This window comes from Euphorbia lathyris, chromosome 6 (assembly GCF_963576675.1).
Source record: "Euphorbia lathyris chromosome 6, ddEupLath1.1, whole genome shotgun sequence".
NCBI lineage: Eukaryota > Viridiplantae > Streptophyta > Magnoliopsida > Malpighiales > Euphorbiaceae > Euphorbia > Euphorbia lathyris.
In genome coordinates, this window is record NC_088915.1 from 20,613,864 (window position 1) to 20,639,104 (window position 25,241).

Below are 25,241 nucleotides of genomic sequence, written 5' to 3' on the forward strand. Positions count from 1 at the left end.
ATCATGCTGTTATTTAACGTTTCAGTACTCAAATCGCTGATTTGTGGGCGACAGTAATTGTTAATACGATTTGGGCTCTATGGCTTGCTCGTAATTGGTCCATTTTTGAGGATGAGAGGGTTTATACTTCCGTCACGCTGAGACGGATTTGGAAAGCTGTTCGTGAATCTTCTCACACTGGACGGGGCTCCGTTTGGAATTCGCTGGTTGAACTTCAAATTTTAGGTGAGCTCGGGATTGAAAAGCGTCTTGCTAAGGCTCCACACATTACTCCGATTTTTTGGCAACCACCTCCGAGGGATTGGATTAAGATAAATACCGATTTGTCTATCACGGGTGCTCCTGGTCCTGCGGGTTACGGAGGTATTTATCGCTCGCATACTGGCTTGTGCCTTGGTGCATTTGCCTTTCCGATTGAAAGTTCCTTTACTTATCTTGCTGAACTATTTGCTGCTGTTTACGCCATTGACATGGCTATCAGCAAAGGTTGGCGGAAAATTTGGCTTGAAAGCGACTCAATGTATGTTGTGCAGATGTTCAAAAAATGGTTCAATTGTTTAAATCAGATCGATTCTGTGGCTTTTGTGGTGTCTCATATTTTTCGTGAAGGTAATCATGTTGTGGACTCGCTTGCAAATTATGGACGGACGGCAACATCATCGACTTGGTGGGATGTTGTCCCAGATTTTTGTTGATCGGTCTTTTTTCATGATCATGTAGGACATTGGGTTTATCGTTTTCTCTAATTCTTTGGCTTCATTTTATTCTTTATTCTTTTTATATTATGACATTTATTTACTTTTTTGATAAATTTGGTTCAGAGCTTTTTTGGGTTTGTGGTGGGGTGCTAGCATCGCTGGGATGTTCGCCACTTACCCTTCCTTGCTAACCAATCTTTAATAAAAAAAATTAAGATAATATTTTACATATTTTTAAAAATATTTTTAAAAAATAAAGTATAATTTAAAAAAATGGTCATTACCGTTGGAGAGGGCTGGAGAACACTCTCCAATGGTAATGGTATTTATTAAGTCTAAAAAGAATTAAAAAAATAAAAAAAAAAATTAATTGAAGGCTCAACTTTTGCTGTCATTTGACAGCAAAAGTGAGCTATCAAATCGGTTGATATATATGATTTTGTATCATACTCTCTCCCATGGAAGAGTATGATACAATTGGATATATTAAGTGGTTCAATATATCACATTGTGGATGCTTTAGCTTGTGAATTTCAAAAAAAAATAAAATAAAAAGAAATAGAGTAATAATTAAAAAACTAGTTGAGTATATATTTATTTGAGGCACATTTTTACGACAATGATAACTAATCACAAGTATCATTTGCAATAATATACTAAAAATATTTAATTTCGGATCTTACTTTTTTTAAGTGTATTTATTAAGTTTTTTCAAAAAAAATGTACTTGTTATTTCTAAAAGTTTAGAAAATGATTAGAGCGGAGAGTCAATAATGGGCCTAGTCTCATTGCTTGGTGCTAGTGCAAGACATAGGCACTTGGGTTTGTTGACCCAAATAAAGATGGTTTGTACATGAACCTCACTAACCATATCAAATACTACATAATACTCACAATCGCAAAACTAGTCAAATACTTATTAAACTACTATTAAAACCACACATCCCTGCAAGTATCATGTTTTTATTTGTTTTTTTTTTTTTTTTTTTGAGAATATGTTTTTATTTGTTTTTGCTGTAAAAAAGAAAAAACAAAATTAGTTACCATGAACAGAAAAAACCAGGAACTTCAAAGACCAACATTAATTGTAAAACATATTTAAGATGTGACTATTATTGTAATTTCCTCAATAAGTATATACAGAACAATTTCGAACCCAGTACTCTTATCTGGACTCGCAGAGGACAGAAATAAATATCAGTACACTCCTAGTTGCTGTGAATTACCCTTCATGTGTTCAATAATAAGTGATTTTATTTAGTAATGGCAACTGGTAAGGATACATATAAAATAATCAGTTTTACTCAGATGCCAGCGAATTTAATGTTATGAACATGCAAAGGTTATAGAATTGACATTCTTCACGGATAGTACGGCATGAAATTGAGTAGCCTAAGAGTTGACATTCTTTAATAATATCGGCTCAGGGTTGTGTCTCGCACTACCCTTATTCCCAACCTTTAATTAAAAAAAAGAGTTGTTCAGAACTTGATTTTACAAAGACCATTAACTGGAGATTAATGCGAGATATCAAAGAGAAAAAATGGCATTTCTCTGCATTTATTCAAGTAGTCCCTTTCTACAAAAAGAATAAAGAACCCAAGAGGAAGCAGCAGAACGACCTGATCGTAACAAAAGGAAAAGTGGATATACATCTCTCACCTTTCCTTACAAAAATTAAAATTCTTAATCATTTTCAGAAACAAATATACAGAATTGCTAGCCAAATTCTACTTTCAATTAGCAGGAAGGTTCTCCTGCCAAAGACGGAAAAATACCCTGGCCTGAGAACCAGAAGAATCACCCATCTGTCGTGCAGAGTGCTCAATTTGGAGGGCCCTGCACAAAGAATATAAATTTCCTAAATCTGGTTAATTTTTTTACCACTGCTCCCCACAATTAATCTTTGGATTTTTCTGTATTGTTAGAACCCCATTAGAGAAATAAAGTTAGCCTAAAGTCAGGTTCGTGTGTTCATTATCATTATGCTCCACAGGTCAGGTACGCCGCCGACGAGAATGAATCGGCTTCTCTCTTCAAAACAATGTTTGTCAGGATATCCCAATTATGTCAATCTAACCTGCTGCTCTCTCACCCTAGAAATGAGGGGCCTCTAACTTTAAGACGCTTTGGCCCATTTTCTGTAGGAGGTGCTTCCCTCCTACCACTCTTTCCCAATTCCTGCTGCTGCAACTTATCCACTCTTTGTTTGCTAATTGCTTCATCACCCACGGACTTCTTAAACTTAATTGAGATGGGAATGCTACTTCCCCCACCATACCTCTCCCTTATTCCTCTCTCTGGAGATTCCTTATAATGTGAAGTATGCATCCGGTTTCTATTTGATTCATCGTCACTTTGAAGCTTCTTCAATCGTTTCAGCCCCTGTTTAAATTCAACACAAACAAAGACAATTAATAAGAGCACAGTTTATGAAGCCTTTTGATATATTACTAGTTAATTATATTTCACTGGAAATAACAATCTAGTTCAAAGCCTATGTACTTTTGAATCACAAACAGCAACAATTAAAATATATATAGTTATCTTTTTAAGTTTTAATACATAGTTTCTATAACTCGAGCCCTTACACCAGCAACAATTGTACTTACTGCTGTACTGGGGGCAGTGTTATGCTTGCACAAACAGAACACAAATTCACTGCATACATACATGTTACAATAATTTACCTGGTTTTCAGAATTCTTTGAAGATGCATCATCATTCGCAGTTCTCTTTTCCACTTTGACAGAAGATCTGCGCTTAACCCTAAATATCTCCGAATCAGAATCGTCACTCTGTTGATCAGCAGTAGGTCTAACTTCTGATCCATGAAGACTGCTTTGCTGTGTGCTCAAGCATTCACCACGAGATAAAGATAAAGAGGACTCATGCATGCCATTTGATACTTCGCTGGAGAACTTAGACTCAAGATTCCCCATCGCAGAGTCAGACTTGGCTTTTGATATCTAAGGGACATAAATGGACAAAAATAACAAAGAAAACAAAATCAGTCAAGATAAAATTCCATTGACCTAATGTGATTATTAACCATTTGAGAAGAGCAACTTTTGGAGATAGAAGAGCTGGATCTTACATTGTTAGTTTCTGAAGAGTGTTCAATTAACTCTTCAGAAGAACAGAGGGTAGATGTTGAAGTCCCTGAGCCTTCAGGTCGAGGATTTTGAGCCTTACATGTGACTGCAGTCTGATTGAGATCATGCGATTGATCATGAAATGTTGCCGAAGAAACAGTATTGCAGTCAAAATGTATCTCACAATAAGGAGTGTATCCATCCTCTAAAACAGTCGGAAACATATTTGATGATTGATATGAATACAAATCATCTCCAGTTTTTGCTTGCCGCTTAATCTCCTCAATAATTTCATCTTCCTTCTCAAAGATCTTTGCCGCAGCTTCCATTGTTGATATATCCTCCCTCAAAAACAGGGTATAATTTCTTCCGCAGGTGTCAAGTGATTTAATATCTGGATAAGCCACAAGAATCAGATGATATCAAAAAACAACACAGGGTCAGCAAATGACATGGAAAAAAATAGAGATTAGACGAAAATTCATACCATGACGAAGGCACACAGGATGCATGTGACAACTGCAGTTTACAAAAGCTACATAGCAGTCGCGTTTGCACAAACTGCAGAGGATAGTTCCATGGGTGTTTGGCAAAAGTCCAGTACATACCCCTGACTTCATCAAAGACCATCGAGCATGATGCTGAAGCCGCATCAGTTTGACAAAAGAAAGTTTAATGCAATGGTAAGAAACCAAGTCTGCAGAGGAAAAGTCTAAATCTTCCAGCTCTAGGCTTGTATACAGAATCATAGCTTCTTTGCAAACAAGTTCTTCATGGGGAAGCAAAGGCACCCTGTTAAGAAGCGCATAGCGCCGGCTAGCCACAGATCCCATTGGGAACCAATCACCAATTGCAAAGTTCACAGCCTCACCACAATTGAAACCTATAGATATATCAAAGATGATGTATAATTTCAGATGTTGTGATTAATAACACCCCCCCTTCCAGCTTGAAATAAAGGGCATATATCAAAGTTTTAACTAACTTCACAACAAATAACTCCACCCCTGCACAGCAACTAAAGATAAAAATATATATATATCTTACCATGACTGAATCCAGCATGATATGCTCTAGGGAAGGTTACAACAAACTCCCCAGGTTTTTGCACTGCCTTGTACACGGGGACACCATGTTCTAGCAATATATTTGGTGGAAACAAAGTTGTTTTTCCCAAAAGTACATCAAAAGCTCCATCCTCTCCATCAGTTGATAAAATATCACGAGTATACACTTGTTCCCTGACCACCTTTTCAAATTCTAAAGCTGCTTGACCGGGTATTCCATACCAAGTTTTCGATGCTCCACAATGATGGTAATTAATACTGTAAGAACATTTTAAAAATATAGATCACAAGTAGTTCATTAACGTATTTGCCAAAAAGATGAAATAAATATCCTACAGAATGCACAATTCAGAAAGAGTATCATGCATGACCTACCTGTACAAGTAATGATCTTCCACATGCCATGCAAACATGCTAAATAACATTCCAATGTAAAGCATGGGATCAGTAACCCCCTGAAATTAAAATAAAAAAAAAACATAACAAGTCAGCGAGCATAAAGTATGAAAAATATATACTTAAAGAAATATTTTACTAGGTATTTACCGGAATAGCATTTCCCAAAAGGCGTAAGATAGATTTGGGCAGCCTCGAAACATTCTGAAAGCACAAACAGATATATAAGTAACAATTTGAACAGATATATATATATTATACAAGGAAAACACAACCAGATAAAAATGTAATGAATATTATACACACAGTGCTCTTATTATTCAACTAATCATTTGTTAAACTTTTGCCAAAACCTAATTCACATAATTAATTAAGAAGCTTAGCAGCTGAGAAATAGAAAAATAAAATTTACAATCATGTTTCTAAAAAAAAAAAAGATAATAACATCTCTTATGAGTAACACATATCTATACTAAAAGCCTCTTAAACAACTAAGCCCCGTGTAAGAAAATAACTGGCACAATATATTTATCCCATTTTCAAAGCACCAAATTTCCTTGAATAGTTGAACCCTGCCAAACATGCAATCTAAACTGATATTGTTGAGCTATTGGAGTGTTACCCAACCATGGAAAAGGGACATACTTCCTAACATTTTTGTGCTTCTACAATCTGAAATGATCATTCCCCAAATTAATACATACACCATCACAAGAAAACTATACTAATCCTTACAATCTAGTGAATTTAACTTTTCCTGTTTTATTTCCTCGAGATGCTAAATTAATAAATTTTAAAATTGTCTTGATCAGAATAAGGTATAAAAAATGATAAAAGTGAAAGCAAAATAACACCTTTAAGTTCCATTTGCTATTTCCGAGTGGGTCACTGCGAGATGATGAGAAGGCACTACCATCAACATCACAAGCATATTCAACCGTTTCTGTCTTTCCACAAGCAATTTCATGCCAAAATTCTTTTTCCATGTATGTTGCAGGAAGACAACTGGCACTACAGTATCTACGAGCAAAAACCTTGTTCGCCATTTTCTCGAAATCACGAAATGTATAGTTTCTGAAATGTAACACTCATACGTTAAACCAGATAGAAGATGTGAAAACTATATTTTGATTACAGTAAAAACACTCACCTTCCACTCATGAAAAACGTCACTCTGTCATCACTATCCCACTCGGCTAAACGAAGTGGTTGTACTCTAGTTGTGAACTTGAATCCTGCTTTCTCCCTCATCAATACAGCCCCAGCAGGAACAGAAGCACTCAGAGGTGAAACAATCTTGCATATACCTGCATATCCAAGTAGGATCACAAGTCAAACAATGTGCAGGAATTTAAATGGCGTTACTATACGATTACTTCAAGGTATCCAGGTCAAAGATTAAAATTTGTACAGATAGGCACTATTTTAGATTTCCAAAGAAGAATTACCTTCGGAAAACTAGTATACATGCATAGCTGCTGAAATGAAAAAAAAATAAAAACCCTTCATTAAAAATGAAAGCCTTGTTGGCATGAACTAAAAATATAGTCAATGAAGCCATTTTGCAAAATAACAAGATGCCCCTCATTCACAATCTCTAGTTTAGCCCCAAAACTTAACTCATTCATTGGATTCTTCCAGTTTTCAACTTCATTCTAAATATAGTGTCAATGGTTTGTCACAAAATTCAGCTAAATAGGCTATAAAACAGGGTAGAGTGCAATTTTAATCATAAAATTAATTTTGCAGAGAAATATTCATTGAAAAGTCGAAAAGGTTATATAACCCTTGGTCCGAAAAGATTGAACAAAAACTTGGGAGAAGTGAATAAAATTAAAATGCACCATTAAGGTAGAAACAAGGACTTAATTCAATTGAATAACCAGGAATAAGTGTACTTTATGAGACCCTTACCTCTACAAAAAGTAATAATATAAAACACTGAGCAACTTAGGTGAAAAAAATCTCAATTTCTACAAATCCAGTAAAAATAAAGATTCACAAGCAGGTCAAGGCATGTATTGTACTGTCTAAAAGAACTAAGTCAGCATAGACGTAAGGTACACACAGCAAAAATTTTAACAAAGAGCATTCTGATATTAATTAGTTTTTTTTTTTTTTTTGTCTGCCTTCTTTGTGGATATGGCTCATGTTTTATATTTACATTGAACAACCTAACTGAAAAAGTTCCCTAAGTCAGCATCAAATGAAGACATTTGCTACTTAGATAAGATTCACTACCATATCTTGAAGCTTCTGGAGCAATTTTTTGTAAGTACACCAAAGGATCCTCAAACTCCTCTTTTGTTGGAAGATACACAGGGCATTCTGGGATTTTCTCCGTCCATTCTAGATCATTTGTTTCGAATTTATCAACTTTTCTCTTGATAAATGCATCCTTGCCACTTGGGGTACCATTTGGTAGAACAAAGGATTCAGCATTACCCTGTAGTCTAACACCACAGGATGCGGAAGCCTTTAATGCATCTCCTCCGCTTCGACTCATCATGCCGGTAACATTTAAAGACTCATTGACAGTTTCAGATTTCATTCGCTGTAGCCTTTTCCGCTTCAAAAACTCCAACCCATGTCTATCCTCTTTAGACAAGCAGACCCTTCCTTCCACCTGTCAAAAGGGAAGCCAAAATTATACATCTACACTTAGTACAGATATAAAGCAGATAGTGACATGCATGAATTAGAACAGATATGAGAGAGAAAGATAGAACAATAGCCTAAACATGTTGATAATTATAACCACCATCCACAAACAAGAAATCTTTTGACCAGTTGACTTGTCAGCATCATGACTTTATAAATACCTGTCAGGATCTTACACTAGAAAGATTGACCAGCACACAAAAAACTTACAAACTTTGCACTTAAATTCATTAGAACACTAACATAAGGTGCTGTTTGCTGAATACTTTAAATGCTCGTACACACACTAGATAACTCAGATGAAGAGCTGCTACATATATACACAAGTTTAAGCAAACATAAAACATGAAGTCGTGCATTTCAACCAAAACTTGCAGAGCAATACAAAAGAAAAAAAAAATGATAATTATGTACCAAAATTTGTTGCATAGCAAGATGTTCTAGCTTGTTCTCCAGATTTACTGGAACCAATATGCCAGAGAAGTTAAAGCATCATAGAGCTAAAAGAATAAAACAAAATTAAAGAGTACCGAAAATAGTACACATAAACTTTAGAAGTTTACCAACCAGAAATATGCGCAGGATAAATTCAGATTTAGAAAATTATAGCATTTTGCTATACGTTAGCTTTTTCCAGCAATTAAAATGAAATCTAGCGAACAAAAGTACAGTATCCCCTTCCCTATTTATATAACATAACAGTCAACATACGACTAATCAACTAATCATTCATCCACATAATCCAGCCCATAGGTGAGTGCTTACTGGACCCATCCTGAATGTGGAGTCAAATGACTCAACAAATCATTAAATCTCTGATCCCTAGGCATATAATTCCAAAAATTATAAGCAAAATTTGACCCAGCTGCATATCTGACCGAATCGCACGGTACAGTAATTATTCAACTCAAACTCTCAATTCAATCCAGAGAAATTCAATGCATGTTCATAACTACTAATATTTAACAAATACACCCAGTCATAATGTTACAGGCGGAGAAAACGATAAAACAAAGTTCAATGATGTCTTGATCGTCTCTTGCATGCAACAGGTTCAGCTATCGCAAATTGCAAGACTAAAATATAATATATGTATAGCTGATAATAAATTTAGATTTCTAGGATATATTTAACAAATTTTTCCCCTGTAGGCATCAATAAAGGAAAAACAAAATCAGCTTCATGAAGAAGCATTTAAATAACAGAAAATACAACCAAAAACAGAATTTCGACGAATCAAAAGGACTTCCCATATATAGAAAAATAAAATCCAAAGATGGAAATTAAACCAAAAAAATGATTAGGCCGTCGTATATGAGAACAATGCTTCAAGATCTGAGGAATAAGAGCCTCAAAGGAAAAAAAATTAAAAACAACTTTAAAAAGTAAAAGCACATACACACAAATTGATAGCTAAGGAAATTTGCAAAAATATAGAAACACAAATAGCTTACCATTTCATTCCGCAGTCGCGCTCTATAAGCCTCCGTTTGATTTGTTTTAGCCTGAAAATTGAGTCTAGAAATCAGAAATCAGAAATCCAAACCCTAGATCATGATCCTCTCCATCAAAAATTCATAACATAGAACCATAGAGCCCACATTCCCCCAAAGCGCGCCAAACACGAAGAAACCGAGCCAAACACAGAGATCCGAACCGTTCCTCGTTAAGTGAAAGGAATGGAGGAAAAACAAATCGCAGAATCTCAACAATGGAACAGAACGGACTATTTACTTACAATACACAGAGGCAGTTGCCGGGAAAATCAGCTGTTTGACGGCGAGGGGAGGCTGTATTCCGGTGGAAGGAAGAGAGAGAAAAAGGAGGGAACGACAGGGATGGAGAGAGAAAAAAAGGAATAGTAGATGAGAGAGAGAAGAAAGGAATGGCTTAGAAAACCGAAAAAGAGCTAAAAGAGGATAATTTATAGTTTTATATTGCCAAAATAGTTGCTTTTTATTTGTAAAACAAAAATAAAATATTTATATTTATTTCATGAAATAAATACAGAGAGAGAGAGAAGAATTTTGAAGGAAAGTGGTGGTTGTTAGGTGGTTCAACCAAACGCCTGCCGGCCAAAACGCGTTTTTTTCGGTGTTCACTAAGATCGCGTTTCGCTGCTTTTAGAAGCCTTCCGTTTTTTCCTCTGACCATTTTAGCCCCGTTATACTAATTTACACAAGCAATTGTCAACGGTTGAAAATGTAATAACATACTATTTCTTTTACTAAAGGGTTAATTTCATATAAGTGCCATGTGGTTTCACTTTTTTGCAAATAGATTCTTGTGCTTTGTTTTTTAGCAAATAAAGGATTGTACTTTTCTCTGTTTGCGGAATTGAGGAAGAGACACAAACGGAGTCAGAATCGATGATGTGTCCAATGGCAGTTTTGCCATTTTAAAAAATTGGTATATATTAACCTTTCAAATTTATATACCGATTTTTTAAAATGGCAAAATTGCCCTTGGACACGCCATCGATTCTGACTCCATTTGTGTCGTTTCCTCAATTCCTCAAACAGAGAAAAGTACAATCCTTTATTTCAGTCTTGATCACATGCACCTTAATGAGCATGTAGAATTTGCTCATTCACCGTTAGATCTAGGCTTATTAGAATCCCAAGGTGGAGATTCAAAGCATCATGAGGCTTAAATTTAATAAGCCTATATCTAACGATGAATGAACAAATTCACTTGCTCATTAAGGTGCATGTGAAAATTCCTGTTCTTTATTTGCTCAAAAACAAAACACAAGAACCTATTTATAAAAAAATGAAACCACAAGGCATTTATATGAACCCTTTACTAAACTGAAATCAATACTACAGCCGTAACAAAAATAATGTTTTCCTTTTTTTTATAGATTAAGAATTAAATATTTATTTAGTTCAAATGTCTTTGATGTAAAACACTTGAATTATAAACTTAAGAATTTAATCTTAAGTCAAAATATTTAATTTAAATTTTAAATTAGTCATTTAACGTTTTAGCATTTATTATCTTCAAAATTTAACATTCAGCATTTATTTTTTCAACAGTTAATTTCTAATTTTATCTAAATCACTTAGGTTGTGTTTGTTAGTGGGGTTTCAAAAATGACAAGGAAAGAGAATATTTCATTTCTTTTGTTAGTAGTATTTGTTTTATTAATTCAATTATTTCTTTTCTATTTCTCTTCCCCTCTCACTAATTTGAACATCTACTTTTTCTTATAAAATTATATTCTAGTCTATATTTTGTTTTTAATTTTTATTTTAGTTCATATATTTATTTACTTTTACTTTTTTAATCCTTTGATTAATTTCACTTTTAATTCTTATACTTATATATTATTTATTTATTTATTATCAAAAAATATTTTTGACTAATTTTTACTTTTTTTATTTTTATTTTGATCTTTATATTTATTTATATTTTTATTCTTAGACTAATCTTACTTTTGATTTTTATACTTATTTGCTTTTACTTTTTTATCCTAAAAAATAATGACAAATATTTTTCTTTTATCATATTATTCAGTTTTGGTATTTATTTTTAATTATTTTAAAATAGAATATTTATATATTTTCTTTGATTTATTTTATTTCAGTTTCATCATTTTTTTTTATTTTAATGGTTGAATAAATTGATTTTCATTCGTGATTTATAAAGTCGGCTCATCGATTAATCATATATCAATTAACTTATTATTTCAATCGATTGATCATTAATAATTTTTAAAAGAAAATACATATCATTATTTACTATAAAATTAATATATAGTTATTTAAATATTAGATTAGAATATTAAGACTTATCAATTAAAAAATATTTAAAAATAAAATTTGAAGTTTTTAAATTCTTTTAACTAAAAAAAATTAATATAAATATATATTAAAACTGTGATAATATATTAAGCTGAATGATTAAAAACACCAGAACCAGCTACAATTCTCATAAATTAAGGGGTTGGGTCCCAGACAGACGGGCTAGGCCAAATAAAAGCTGTTTTGGCTAGCGTATCTACCACATGATTAGCATATCGTTGAACATGAGATAAGGACGGAATATTACAATCTAATGCAAGTCGACGACAACTAGCTATCACATGCCCAATCTCAGACATATCCGACTCTGTACTGTAAAAGCAATCAAGAAGGCCTTTAGCATCGGTTTCAACGAGGACTCGACTGGCATTCTGTTCTTTTATCCACCTCAACACTTCCTTGAGACACATTGCTTCCGCTAGCAGTACCGACCATGCTTCCGAGTACGTCCTTGTCCAGCACGACAACACTTACCCCTTTCATCCCGTAACAATTAATATAAAATATTTAGAAAACTATATATTTATTATTTATATTACTTATATAGGTATACATATAATTGATGCTTATTTTTTTTGGTTTTGATTGTTCATCACCTTTTGAAGTGAAAAATTATAATCTACTCTATCAATTTCGATTAATTCATTTTTCGCTTTATTTTAAGCTTCTAAAATTAAAAAAAAAAAAATTCAATCAGATTTGTACAATTCTACTTAACATTTCATTCATATGTTTCGTTTCATTTCATTCAATATTTATATTATATGAATTTTAATTAGGTGAAAAAGAGTAGTGTAAAAAAAATTATATTGTAAAATGATTAAATCGAGGCTATACCTCCAGTGTAGATGTTTGAAATCGAAAATTCACTCAGATTTTTTTTCCAATTAGTCCTTTTATACGTTTTTTTTTGCTCCTATACGATTTTTAACCGCTTAAGCGATGATAATAAAAAAATATTTTTTATTAGGATTTTTTTTTGCTCTATTATAATTCAATTTTGAGTTGCTTCAATAATATTTTTTGTTGAAATATTGATATTTATATATTTTTAAAATATATGATATAAATATACGTATTTTTTTCTATTAAATAATTTTCTATTATTATTTTTAGATAATAGAATACATATTTTAATTGAATTTATATAATAATTATTGATTTTTTTTTTATGAAAATGTCTACATCTTCATTAGATACGAAAAGAACAAGTACAACAAGAAACGAAAAAGGTAAAAAACCTTACAAAATCCACAATAGGACGAAAACGACTATAAAGAGCAATAAAATCCATAAAAGGTAGAAAACATACAGAAAAACAATAACATATATACTTCAATAAAATCCTAATCCGTAGAAAAGCAACCGCAATCGAAACTTCATCATTTAGGCATTTCCGAACATTCGGATCTGAATCCTTTCGTTTGTTGCAACCACGCAGATATATTGATCCACGTATAAAATAAATCATTTTCGTTCTTGCTAAATCCGAAAAATGTATAAATAGCAAAATAATAGAGAGTAGATACAATTCAAACGGATAAAGAGATCTAACAAAATATATAAACACAGATTAAAAAAATATATAAAAAAAACAATACATTAAACCTAACCCGACTAGAGGAGGAAGAATGAACTTTCTTCTTCCTCCTTAAGATAGATCCACAAAAGAGAAGGCTTGAAGACTCCCACAAAATAGTAAGAGAAAAACAAAGAAGAACGGAAGGAGACTGTTTTTGTTTGAGAGAGAGAGAGAGAGAGCAGATATTGCTCTTCCGTTTCAGAGAGTAATTACTCCTTATCAAACCGGCTTTTCCCGCAAATAAATGGGAATTTATAATAACTATTGATGAATAAACAAGAAAAAATAGAAAATAGAAATTTGATTTCCCGATTAATTTCCAATTAATCTTTGAATGTCTTGTCTGTCTAACTAGCATTTAACGTTTTTTACAATCTTTAAATCTACTTTAAAGCAGTGATTTTAAAATTGCTTTTACATCAATTTATTAAAAAAATTGCATACTTTTAAGTTTCAAAAGTAAAAATATAAAAAGGATGATTGGTAGGTAGGTTGAATTTAATTACTAGTTTAATACATGAATTTATTTATAAAAAAATGTAAGGGTAGTTTAGCCATCATGAATAAAATAAATAAAAACTTAATCCAATAATTCTCCCATTCAAAAAGTAATGATTTATTTTGTGGATTACTAATCCCAGCCATGAATTCTCATCCCTAGCCCCATGAAAAGACCAAACTACCATTTACCCAAAATTGAAAAAACACAAAACCTCTGAAATACCCTACACACTCTTTGATCAAATCCGGACTAATTTGTGAACCAAAACATGGAGTGTAACAACAACCGTAAAGGGAAAGCGAAAATAATAAGATTTACCGTTTTTGTTTTTTGATTTAAGCTTAAAAATTGAATCTGTGGGTGATTTTTTAAAAACGCCGGAATCGCAGTCGGGCGTATGAACATCACGCCCGACCTACGGTTCCGGCGTATGAATATCACGCCCGACCTGTGGTTCGGGCGTGAGGCTATCACGCCCGACCTATGGTTCGGACGTAAGGCTATCACGCCCGACCTATGGTTCGAGCGTGATGTTCATACGCCCGAGGGGTTTTAATTAATTTTTTGTAATTTTTAGTTTGTTTAATTTAGTTTAACTAAATTTTTATGTTGTAAATTTTAGTTGTTGTAAATTTTATTTTGTTTAATTTAGTTTAAATAAATCTTTATTTTGTTAATTTTAGTTAAATTTTTATTTTGTTAATTCAGGTATTTACGGGTTAAATTCAATAGCGGACTAATTTTTTTACGGGTTTAATTCAACAGCGGACTAATTTTTTTTACGTAACAGGTATCTACGGATTTAATTCAATAGCGGACTAGCTATTTTTTTTGCTCTCCAGACACGCGGGCGTGTGCCTATCACGCCTCACCTTGTGGTCGGGCGTGATAGCCCCACGTCTCACCGTGTGGTCGGGCGTGTAGCGATCACGTCCGACCACACGGTGAGGCGTGGGGCTATCACGTCCGACCACAAGGTGAGGCGTGATAGGCACACGCCCGCGTGTCGAAAAAGTAAAAAAAATAGCTTTTTCCTCCCCAAAACCCATGAAAGGGTATTTTCGTCCTTTCACGGGGCTAGGGGTGGGAATTTGGGGCTGGGTTTAACAACACCATTTATTTATATTTTTATTTAAAAACCCATATAAGGAAGGAGTAATGGGATGGGACGGCGTTAAGTAAATAAACGTCTAGGTAAGAGACGAGAAATTGGCAAGCAACAAAATAAAAAAACATAATATAATAGTAATGATCACGTGTATCAAGGAACAGTTTATTGTGTGTAAAAGGAGTAAATCAAACCATACACAATAAAATCCAGGACGAGATTTGAAATCATAGCCTACTGTACTTTTTTTTCTGGAAACAGCCGACTATGCACAGTATCATTTTCACCTACCTTCTTCCTAAGTTCCAATTAGTTAGACTACTTTTAATGAGATGACACTTCTAACCATGCGGAAAAAGGCTGGGTTAGAGGATGGAAGCAAGGGTAGTTTGGTAACAGAGTAGGAAGCGTGAGGAGAGGTGATTCCATGAAACGACGTAAAGTTGAAACGTGTTGAGAAGTGTCCACGTGGAATGGATCAGATGGGCAATCGTTTTTATTTTAACAAAGAATAGGAATGGGTGGTGGTGGTGACAGAACGGATTTAGCTGGCGGTTACACCAAGTTTCACGGATCCGTATCCAGCCGGTCCCAACAATTCGGTTTCCTTTTGGTCCCTCACGAGATCTATAGGGTATTTGTTTCTCCCTCATTATACCTTTTGTTTCTACTTTCATTTCAAATACTAGTTCATCTATAAGTTTTTTTTTTTATAACTGTATTAGTGACGCATTAAATATCTTAGATGTAATTGATGTTTGAAATGTCTAATGTCATAGTTAAATAACAGTTAAACCAATATTTTTAATTTTTTTGGTAATGTATGACTAAAATTATCTTGCTTGAAAACGTTAGCATTAAATTTAGATTATTTCGTACGTTAGAGTTAAAAATGCACTTCAAAGAAAATGTTAGTATATAGGTACTCCATATTACTCTAGTACGTATTTCACTACTTGCTCAAATTCACATCCTCCTCCGTATCGAATTCATGCCCAAGACATTAGGCCTCTCATGTACCCAACACCGGGTGTAATACTTGGGAGCGACAAATCCGACCTCCCAAGTACCAGGTTGTCTATTGGTATCAAAATGGTCTTGGTAAAGACTGAATGAACTACCATAATTGAGAATGTAACAGACTAATTGTGGCTCATATACCTACACTAAAAAAAACATACTTTGTAGCTATCAGTAAGGAAAACTCCATTGAAAAATAATCTCATGTTTAAGTTTTGGAATCCGAATGTAATCTCCTTTCCCACTAGGATGCAAAAGAGATACTTAGCCTTGTTTCCCATGCCAACCATAATGGTATGGGAAGTTGTGCAAATGACGCTCTCGACTCCACCTTGTCATGAGGTCATCATAAAAATGAAGCTTGTAAAAGCACTAGAATCTTTTGGGCTTAAAATTCTTGTAATTTCGCTCAAGAGTTGTTCGTCTACTTCACGAGTAGGAGGGATGTAGGATGTTCTCGCATTAGTAAGAGTATCATTGGAAGATGGGGGAATGATGAAGACATTGTTTTCCACCGCACTGATAACAATTTCAACCACCTCGAAATCCATACCGACGAACTCATAATGATTTTTGAGGTTCATACTCATCACACTACACGTTGGTGAAAAATATCACCAAATGATCCAGTAGTATTCTTCGAAGATTTGCTTCAACTCTTATCAAGCGTTCCTACACAATAGAGAATAAACAGTAGTGAATAGTATTATGTAATGGGTAAGAGATGTCTTAGGAAGGAGTAAGAACCCTTCATTATCATTAAATTGTACTTCAAATATTCAAATATTGGCATTCATTGTCATTGAATTATTTATTTGATGGATTTCAAATTTGAGCCTAGCAAGCTTGTAATGAGTAGCAGTTTTACCTCCTATTTTATTTCATTACTTTCCTTTTTAATACATTTAATTTCATAAGCTGGTTTTTGAAACTTTGTGAAACACTTTTATTTGTTTGAGATTTCAATGAGGTATAACCAATGTTAAACGAAAAGGAATGTGAAGAAATAAAATTGTTTAATATGAGATTGCTCACTCTCTCAAGAGAAAAATCATGTATAAAGTCTGTAATGAGACTTCCAATTTGGCTATGGTTTTGTATTTATTTAGTCGTCTTAGATTATTATTAATGTTTGTATTATGTTTTTAAGTTTATAATTTATTTATACATAAATTCCTCTATACTTTAAATGATAAGGGCAGCAAGTTGATTAAAAATGCTAAAACGAATAATTAAGAGAAATCAAGTAAAAAATGTTCATGAGAGTATTGAAGATTTTTATAAAGATATATATCCGAGAAACAATATTCAAAATCGACAGTCGAGACACGCCGAAGGATGCGGGTGATTGGAGGGCAACAAGGAGATATCGGAACCCAATAATAAAGCACAAAGTGACCATTTTTCAGTCTTGGGTCGCCGACCGAGGCTCTGATTGCTAATCAAGACCCATGATTATGACCAGAGACTTGTGAGGTTGTCAATCTCATTTTATGGTCGAAGACCTCATTCACTATTGGGTATTACTACGCCCAACTCTTCTTCTCAAAGTCTTATGACTTTTCTATGAAAATGTGAATATAATCCTTGTGGGTCTCACTCTTTTATAGTTTCTTTCTAAATTCTATAAGTTTCCTCCTCGTCACACCTTATGTCGTTCAGGATCGGGTGTGACAATAGAGCATTGAAAATACATATTATAGCCTTTTCCATGGTCCTATAATTCTCCTCCCAAGCAATTACTCCCCATGGAAACTCATAAAAAAAGCTTAGGAAAGTCAACGAGGCCGGGGATATTGTTATCGACCGAATGAGATGGATCGATAGTGAAGAAGATGTGATGTATAACATACAATATTTCCATGAATACTACATCATTCGTCGTGCCAAATTGTGTTAACAAAAGCTTCATATATTTGTTTATACGTTAAACTTCGACTTCCTCCAAAGTACATGTCTCTCAATCTGTTCTTCTTCTTTAAACGATTCATTCTTTGGAAAATTGGCTTCATATTACCAAAACTCAATCTGGTGATAAGTGTGAACTTCCAATCTCCAAATTTGAGTTCAAATCTTTTGGCATTGAACCATATCTTTTTATGTTTTGGTTTTGGTGGGGTACTCTCCCTAGTTATTACACCATGTCATAAAGTAGATAATGTGCACAATTCTATATCCACCAAATGCCCGAAATAAGTCATCTTAAACAATTCCATTTGATTTTTTGATAATTTACTCTCCATTTTCTTCACTACCTCGAAGTTAGCCATTATCGCGATTGATGCCTTTTATTCAAGCTGAAGGGATACTTGAATCTTTGGATGCCTTTCAGATTATCATCAAGAGGTACTCCTCTCTTTCTCTTATTGGAATCCTTCTTAGAAGAATCCTTGGCTGAGACTTTCACATTATAAAAAAACTTTAGCATTTAGTGTAAGGGAAACAAGAAAACAAAACTAGTTCACGGTTAATAATGCCTTTCGCAGTTAACCCAAATGTGGAACCAAACAAGCTTATTGTCTTCCGCAACTGAAGCAACTGCGAAGACAATTGTCTTTGCAGTTCCAACAATCCCTTTGCAGTGTATGGGACTGTGAAGGTACCCCTCCACTCAATTGTTTTCACAGTCATGAAAAACCTTTCATAGCAGAAGTAACTGTGGAGGAAATTCAAATGACTGGTATGAATTTCCTCCACCGCGGAAGGTTTTTCATGAATGCGAAACTAGTGAGCTATTGAAATAAGAGGATTTCTAACACATTCAATAACGCAAATACATCTCAAATAAGTTTTTAATGCATAAACATGCTACTAAACATAACTCTAACCCTAATAAGGTCTTAAATCATACGAAAAGCCAAACCTTAAACCCTAACAAACCCTAAACATGTTTCGATTTTGTGTTATTATATGTAAGGAGATTGAAACTTACATTCTTTCTGACTTTTGCTATTGAATTTGATGAAAAAATCCATCGAAAATCACATTAGTTATTCGCAACAAATAGCGCACAAAATATCGCTCTGCAGCTCTCTTGTACACAATAAGTTGGTGGTTTGAACAAAATAAGGGTATTTTAGAAAAATTAAGCATGAAAGTGTCTAATTTAGTAAATTATGTTGTAATGGATCTAAAAGTATAAATTAGTATTTCAATTGGGCCAATTTTATAATTAATCCCTCTATATATTACAATAAATAAACGAAACTGTAATATAAAGAAATATCAAATTTGACAATGTTTCTTGCTGAAGTGAAGTTATAATTTTTAACTTAAAGTTAAATGGATATTAAAAATTACTACTATCTGTATTTATATGTAAATGTACAAAAATATTAGTGCAGTTGAATTTATATTCTGAATTGAAGATAATTTAAAAAACAAAAAAAAAGGAAATTGGTGCTTTTTACTTTTGACGGAAAAGGAAAATGTTGATTAAAAAATTTATATAAAATAGTAACGGTGGATATATTTGATAGGTTTATAGTTATGGGGAGGTTGGTCTAATGATTAGTAGAATTCAACAGTCAGCGAAAACGATGCTTTGAATGCGTTTTATGTTTATCTTCGGCGCCTCCCTCCGAAACCTTTAACTCTCGGCGGCGGGTCAACCTTTTACGTTTTCCGGTCTCCCATTCACACACACACGGCTCCTTCCGATGCTCCATTAATTAAATTTATTCAATTAATTTAGTCCTTACTAACTTTTAGAAATTATTATTTTTAATGAAGGGGATGAAAGCAGCAGATAGGAGCATGAGAACACCTAGAAGAAGAAAAAAAAAAAAAAAAAGCCTAATTGGATTCAATTACAAGAAAACGACTCTTAGAGCAACTTTACTGGTTATAACACACAAATTTAATAAAGTTGATGATTCGTGAAACCAACTGAGCTGAATCATAAGCACGGGCCCATCCCAAACTTAAGCCCACGGTTCAAGATTAAATGGGCTCTTAATAAGGGAAAGGGCTAACCGCCCCGAAATCCCAACAAGGCACTAAACCACCCACTCAGAGAAATGGGACCACGTTTGTGACTACGTGGAGAACGTGGCACAGAAAGAGTAACCGCCCTCGGCGGTTACCTAGAAAGGCTTGTAAAAGAAGTAAGAAAGCCAAGGGAGGGGTAAGTTCACATTTTTTTCCTCAATACGATTATCGATCTACTAAATTCCACAAAACTGACTTGATCGTCGGAGAGTTTTCCCGGAGATCCTGTCTCCGGTTTTGTTTTGCAGGTAACTACGACGAGGATCATCAAATCAAATCCGGCAAGTTATCAATTGGTGCGGTGAACGTGGACCTTTTTTACCAACATCTGGTTAAAGGTACACCAAGAACATGTCAGAGCCATCACGAACAACCGGAGTTACAACCAGATCAACTAGTATGAACTCAAGAGGTCCACGGACTGTGAGTTCGCAGCCTGCGAGTACACAGCCTGTGATACCTAGCTCGACGAATCCTTCAGGACAGTTGAGTCCATTATTGGAGGTCCAAGTGCAAACTGAGATGGAGATGTCGAATAGTGAGTTTGTGCAAATGGCAGGACAGGTCTTGGCTACGAATATGAGCCAAGCGGCTGGAGATCGAATGATTAGTTTATTAACTGCAATCGCAGATCACAATACCGCTGTAGCGGCTGCCCCACAAGAACCCGTTGTCACTTCGACACAACCATCGACTATTCCTGCCGTATCTACGCTTCCGCAGTCATCTCAAGAGACGAATCGGGTGGGTCCGAGTAGTCGCATGACACCACATAGCCATCCAGGCAACTACTCGCACCAAGATCCTAATATGACGGTCCATCCGACCTGGCAAACATCCCAACCGATGTCAGGAATGCAAGGAATTTTTCCGCTACAACAAACGGAGCCCTTTGTTCACAAACATTCAGAGTTGATGACATCTGGAGCGAATGTGTCTGGGCGAGAGCACACTTAGAATTTTGATCCTATAACTGGACATCGGTTAGACCCACAACGAGAACAAGTGTCGACACAGTATGGCAGGTGGATATCACCCAGAATTCACCAGCAGCGGATGGAAGAAGTTCGGCGGGAACCCAATACTGAATTGGAAGATCAACTGCGAAACATGATGGAGCGAATGGGGTACACCCCTAGGGCGAGAGCAGTGGTGCAGAGTGATTCGCCTTTTGCCCCATCGTTGCGGGAATTTATTCCAGATCACAGAATAAAAGCACCGGCGATACCTAAATACTATGGGGATCCAAATTCAGACCCTGAGGCGCATGTCAGGAACTATAGAGAGTTAATGGATGTTGCAGGAGCAAGCGAAAGCATAATTTGTCGATTGTTCTCGACCACTTTGGGTGGAGCAGCATCCGATTGGTTCCGATCTCTACCAACCGAATCCATTCACAACTGGACTCAGTACAGTCGTGATTTCTGTGCAAAGTTCGTGGGCTGTAAAGCGGCAGATGTGACGGATAGGCAGCTGAAAGAGATCAAACAGAGAAATTATAATTCCCTAAGGGAATTTGTTGTAGCATTCAACGATATTCTAGTGCGGTTGCATAACCAAGATATCGTGAGCATTCGCAACATAATGGCGGATGGAACCACAGATTGGAGCATGCGGGAGGAAATCATCCGCAACAAGCTACGCAGAGTGGCCGAACTCATGAAGATAGCAAAGGAATTCATGGAGGTGGATGATGTTAACAGGGAACATAGAGCTCAAACCCGGCGAGAGAGAGATGCGGCTAGATCCACTTCGGACAATCGGCGCCATCAAAATCAAACCCAATCTAAGGGTAATTTTGTTCGGAAAGGCGATCGCTCCTTTCAAGGGGGGGGGATATCAAACACCATTGAACACGACTCGCCATGAGGTGTTACTTTGGATTGAAAAAAAACCCCTGAAGAAGGATGTGCAGTTTCCTGAGGCGAAAGGTCGAACCAGTTTGGGGCGATATCCTAACAAATACTGCAGGTTCCACAGATTGAACGGCCATGACACGAATGATTGCTACGAATTGAAGAGGGAGATTGAAAAGCTGATTGAGAGAGGAAAACTGAGTCAATTCTTTAGAAAAGAAACGATTGATGAAAAAGCAACACTCCCACGTGAGATAGAAGCAAGACCAGAAAAGAAGCAGAAAAAAGGAGTGATTAACGTAATAGCAAGCGGGATCTATGAGCCTCCAACGAAAAGGACTCGCCGTGAACAGTGAAAAAGCAACACGAGTAGGGGGGATGCCCTCAATTATTCATTTACGCGAATCACGGAGCCGCATGCGGATACGTTGGTGATTACGGTGGCCATTGAAGGATGGGACGTCAAGCGGGTCCTTATTGATACATGCAGTTCTTACAATATTATTACTCGAACTGCATTCAACCAGTTGGGAATTAACGACGAGCGAGTAGAACATACGTTCATGGATGTAACTGGTTTTGGAGGCCAATCATCTCAAACAAGTGGACAGGTGGTGTTGGAGACAGAAATGGGCGATAAGAATCTAAAATGGAGAGGTGATCTAGAATTCGCAATTGTTGATCTCCCATTGGCCTATAATATAATTCTGGGGCGTCCGTTCCTGTCGGAAACGGAGTCGCTCATTTCAATGAAGCATTTGACATTGCATTTGCCAACACACCAAGGGCGAGTCATTGTTGAGGGTAATCAACTTATATCTCAACAAGCTTATACATTGTCACTTAAAACAAAGCCAGATGAAGAAGATAAAGTTGATGAGAAGTTGCCGGCTGAAGCGTTAGGAGAAATAGGACTATTCGCCATTTTAAATGACAAGAAAGTAAGGATAGCGGCAGGACTTCCAGAGGAAACGAAGAAAGCCATTACCGAGGTGTTGATCCAATGCGAGTCGGCATTCGCCGCTCCTGATGAAGTGCTGAAGGGGATAAGTCCAGAAATAGCAACACGTCATTTGAATGTGGACAAAAGTGCAACCCCAGTGCGACAGAAAAAGAGAGGACATGCTCCAGAACGACAGAAGGCGATTGAAAAAGCAGTGGCGGATTTGCTAAAATCAGATGCAATTCGAGAGGTCACTTATCCAGAATGGCTAGCCAATGTGGTGCTAGTCAAAAAGCCGAATGGAACGTACAGAATGTGCGTAGACTTCAAAGATTTGAATAAAGCTTGTCCGAAGGATATGTATCCGTTACCTAACATTGATATATTGGTAGATGGGACTGCGGGATTTGAAGCTTTATCATTCACCGATGTGAAATCCAGTTACCACCAAATACCAATGGAGAAGGCAGATGAGATCAAGACGTCATTCATAACTCATCAGGCAACTTATTGCTTCAAGGTGATGCCCTTTGGACTGAAAAATGCGGGAGCAACCTATCAACGGATGATGAATAAAATATTTTCAGACAAATCAGGCGAGAACTTCTCGATCTATGTAGATGATATGATCATTAAAAGCAAGAAGATGCAAGACCACCCGCAGGATATTAAAGAAATCCTGGAAGTACTGATCAAATATGGCCTCAAATTGAACCCGGAGAAATGCACGTTTGGAGCGAGAGCAGGGAAGTTCCTGGGTTTCATTGTTAGTGGCAAAGGAGTTGAGGCGAATCCTGAGAAGGTTAAAGCAGTGATTGAGATGAAGACGCTAAGGAGCATAAGAGAAGTACAGAGACTCAATGGGCGGTTGGTGGCATTAGGGCGATTCATATCATGCTCAGCTAGGAGATGTCTACCTTTCTACAATGCCATCAAAAAATCTAAGTCCTTTGAATGGACACCAGATTGTCAAGAAGCATTCGAGGGGATAAAGCGATTACTATGTTATCCGCCCTTAATGAGCAGGCCAGAGGATGGAGAAGATTTATTTCTTTATGTATCCGTCACCAGCACGGTGATATGCACTGTAATGGTGCGGGAAGAAGAAGGGCAACAATATCCGGTGTACTACGTGAGTAAAGTCTTAAAGGATGCAGAACTTCGATATTCGAGGTTAGATAAAATGGCCCTTGCGGTGATAACCATGGCGGCTAGGTTGAAGCCATACTTCCAGGCGCATACTATCATTGTGAGAACTGGAATTCCAATGCGAAAGGTACTGCAGAAACCTGACGCATCCGGGCGATTGATGGAATGGTCAATTCGCTTGGGAGAGTTCGATATTCGTTACGAAGGAAGACCAGCTCTGAAAAGTCAAGTACTTGCCGATTTCGTGAATGAGTTCACGTGGGATGAAGACGAATGTCCAAAAGCACAAAAAGAAGAATGGAGTATGTTCACAGATGGGGCATTATCCACAGATGGAGCTGGACTGGGAGTCGTCATCAAGGGTCCGGATGTTATTCGCCTGTACTATGCGGCAAAGTTAACATTCAAAACTACCAACAATGTCGCGGAATATGAAGCAATGATATGCGGATTGAAGTTGCTTAATGAACTTATGCCAGAAAGAGTGGTAATCTACAGCGACTCTAAACTCATGATAAATCAGATCACAAAAAATTATCTGGTGAAACAGGAAGATCTGGTCAAATACCATCAGGTTGTCGGTAGATTGACGCAGGAGTTAACACATAAAGGAATCGTCTGGGAGATGGTGCATGTTCCAAGAGGCCAGAACACAAAGGCTGATGAGTTGGCAAAAGCAGCGGCGAGTAGAGACCCATGGAGTCAAAAAGCATGTAATTTGGAAATAAGGTCGTCACCAGCATTCGAAGCCAATCAGATTATTGTCATCGAAGAGCTAGAAGATGATGAAGATTGGCGGATGCCCATCCGCCAATATCTGGAACACGGAGATTTGCCGGTTGATAAAATTTTAGCTAGAAAGCTAATCGGGCAGTCAGCGAGATACTCAATTCGGGATGGGACTTTATACAGGAAGTCATATACATGTCCATGGTTAAAATGTATTAGCCGCAACGAAGGAGATTACGTGCTGAGAGAACTCCATGAAGGAAATTGTGGCGCGCATGAAGCATCCGCGGCGTTGGCAAGAAAAGTCAAGTTGATGGGATATTATTGGCCGAAGGTGGTGGAAGATTCCCAGAAAATGGTAGCGGAATGTCACAGCTGTCAAATCCATGCTAATGAAAAGCATGTCCCAGGAGCCGAACAAGTAACTATAATGACGGCGTGGCCTTTCGTAACATGGGGGATTGATATAGTGGGGCCATTCCCAGAAACAACAAGGAAGAGGAAGTACTTGGTAGTCGCAGTTGACCACTTCAGCAAATGGGTAGAAGCAGAGGTAGTAACCGCTCAAACACCTGAGCGAATGATCGAGTTCTTACGAGAGAACATTATCATGCGGTTTGGAATCCCACAAACGCTTAT

General features: G+C 36.1%; 1 protein-coding gene across 2 annotated transcripts; it reads right to left on the reverse strand.

The window, feature by feature from the left end:
• Positions 1–2,226: 2,226 nt before the first annotated feature.
• Positions 2,227–9,972, reverse strand: LOC136234104 (lysine-specific demethylase JMJ13). 2 transcript variants are annotated; one of them, XM_066023869.1, is made up of 11 exons: positions 9,372–9,972; positions 7,498–7,882; positions 6,407–6,563; positions 6,111–6,330; positions 5,407–5,460; positions 5,236–5,315; positions 4,841–5,118; positions 4,281–4,676; positions 3,796–4,187; positions 3,389–3,667; positions 2,227–3,083 (listed from the first exon to the last, which is right to left on the reverse strand). In XM_066023869.1, exons 1-11 carry the CDS (start codon positions 9,372–9,374, stop codon positions 2,790–2,792), a joined length of 2,538 nt encoding a protein of 845 aa, XP_065879941.1. In that variant the 5' UTR covers positions 9,375–9,972; the 3' UTR covers positions 2,227–2,789. The 2 variants fall into 2 exon arrangements, with proteins under 2 accessions (XP_065879941.1, XP_065879943.1); XM_066023871.1 differs by lacking the exon at positions 9,372–9,972 and adding an exon at positions 8,485–9,343.
• Positions 9,973–25,241: the final 15,269 nt, after the last annotated feature.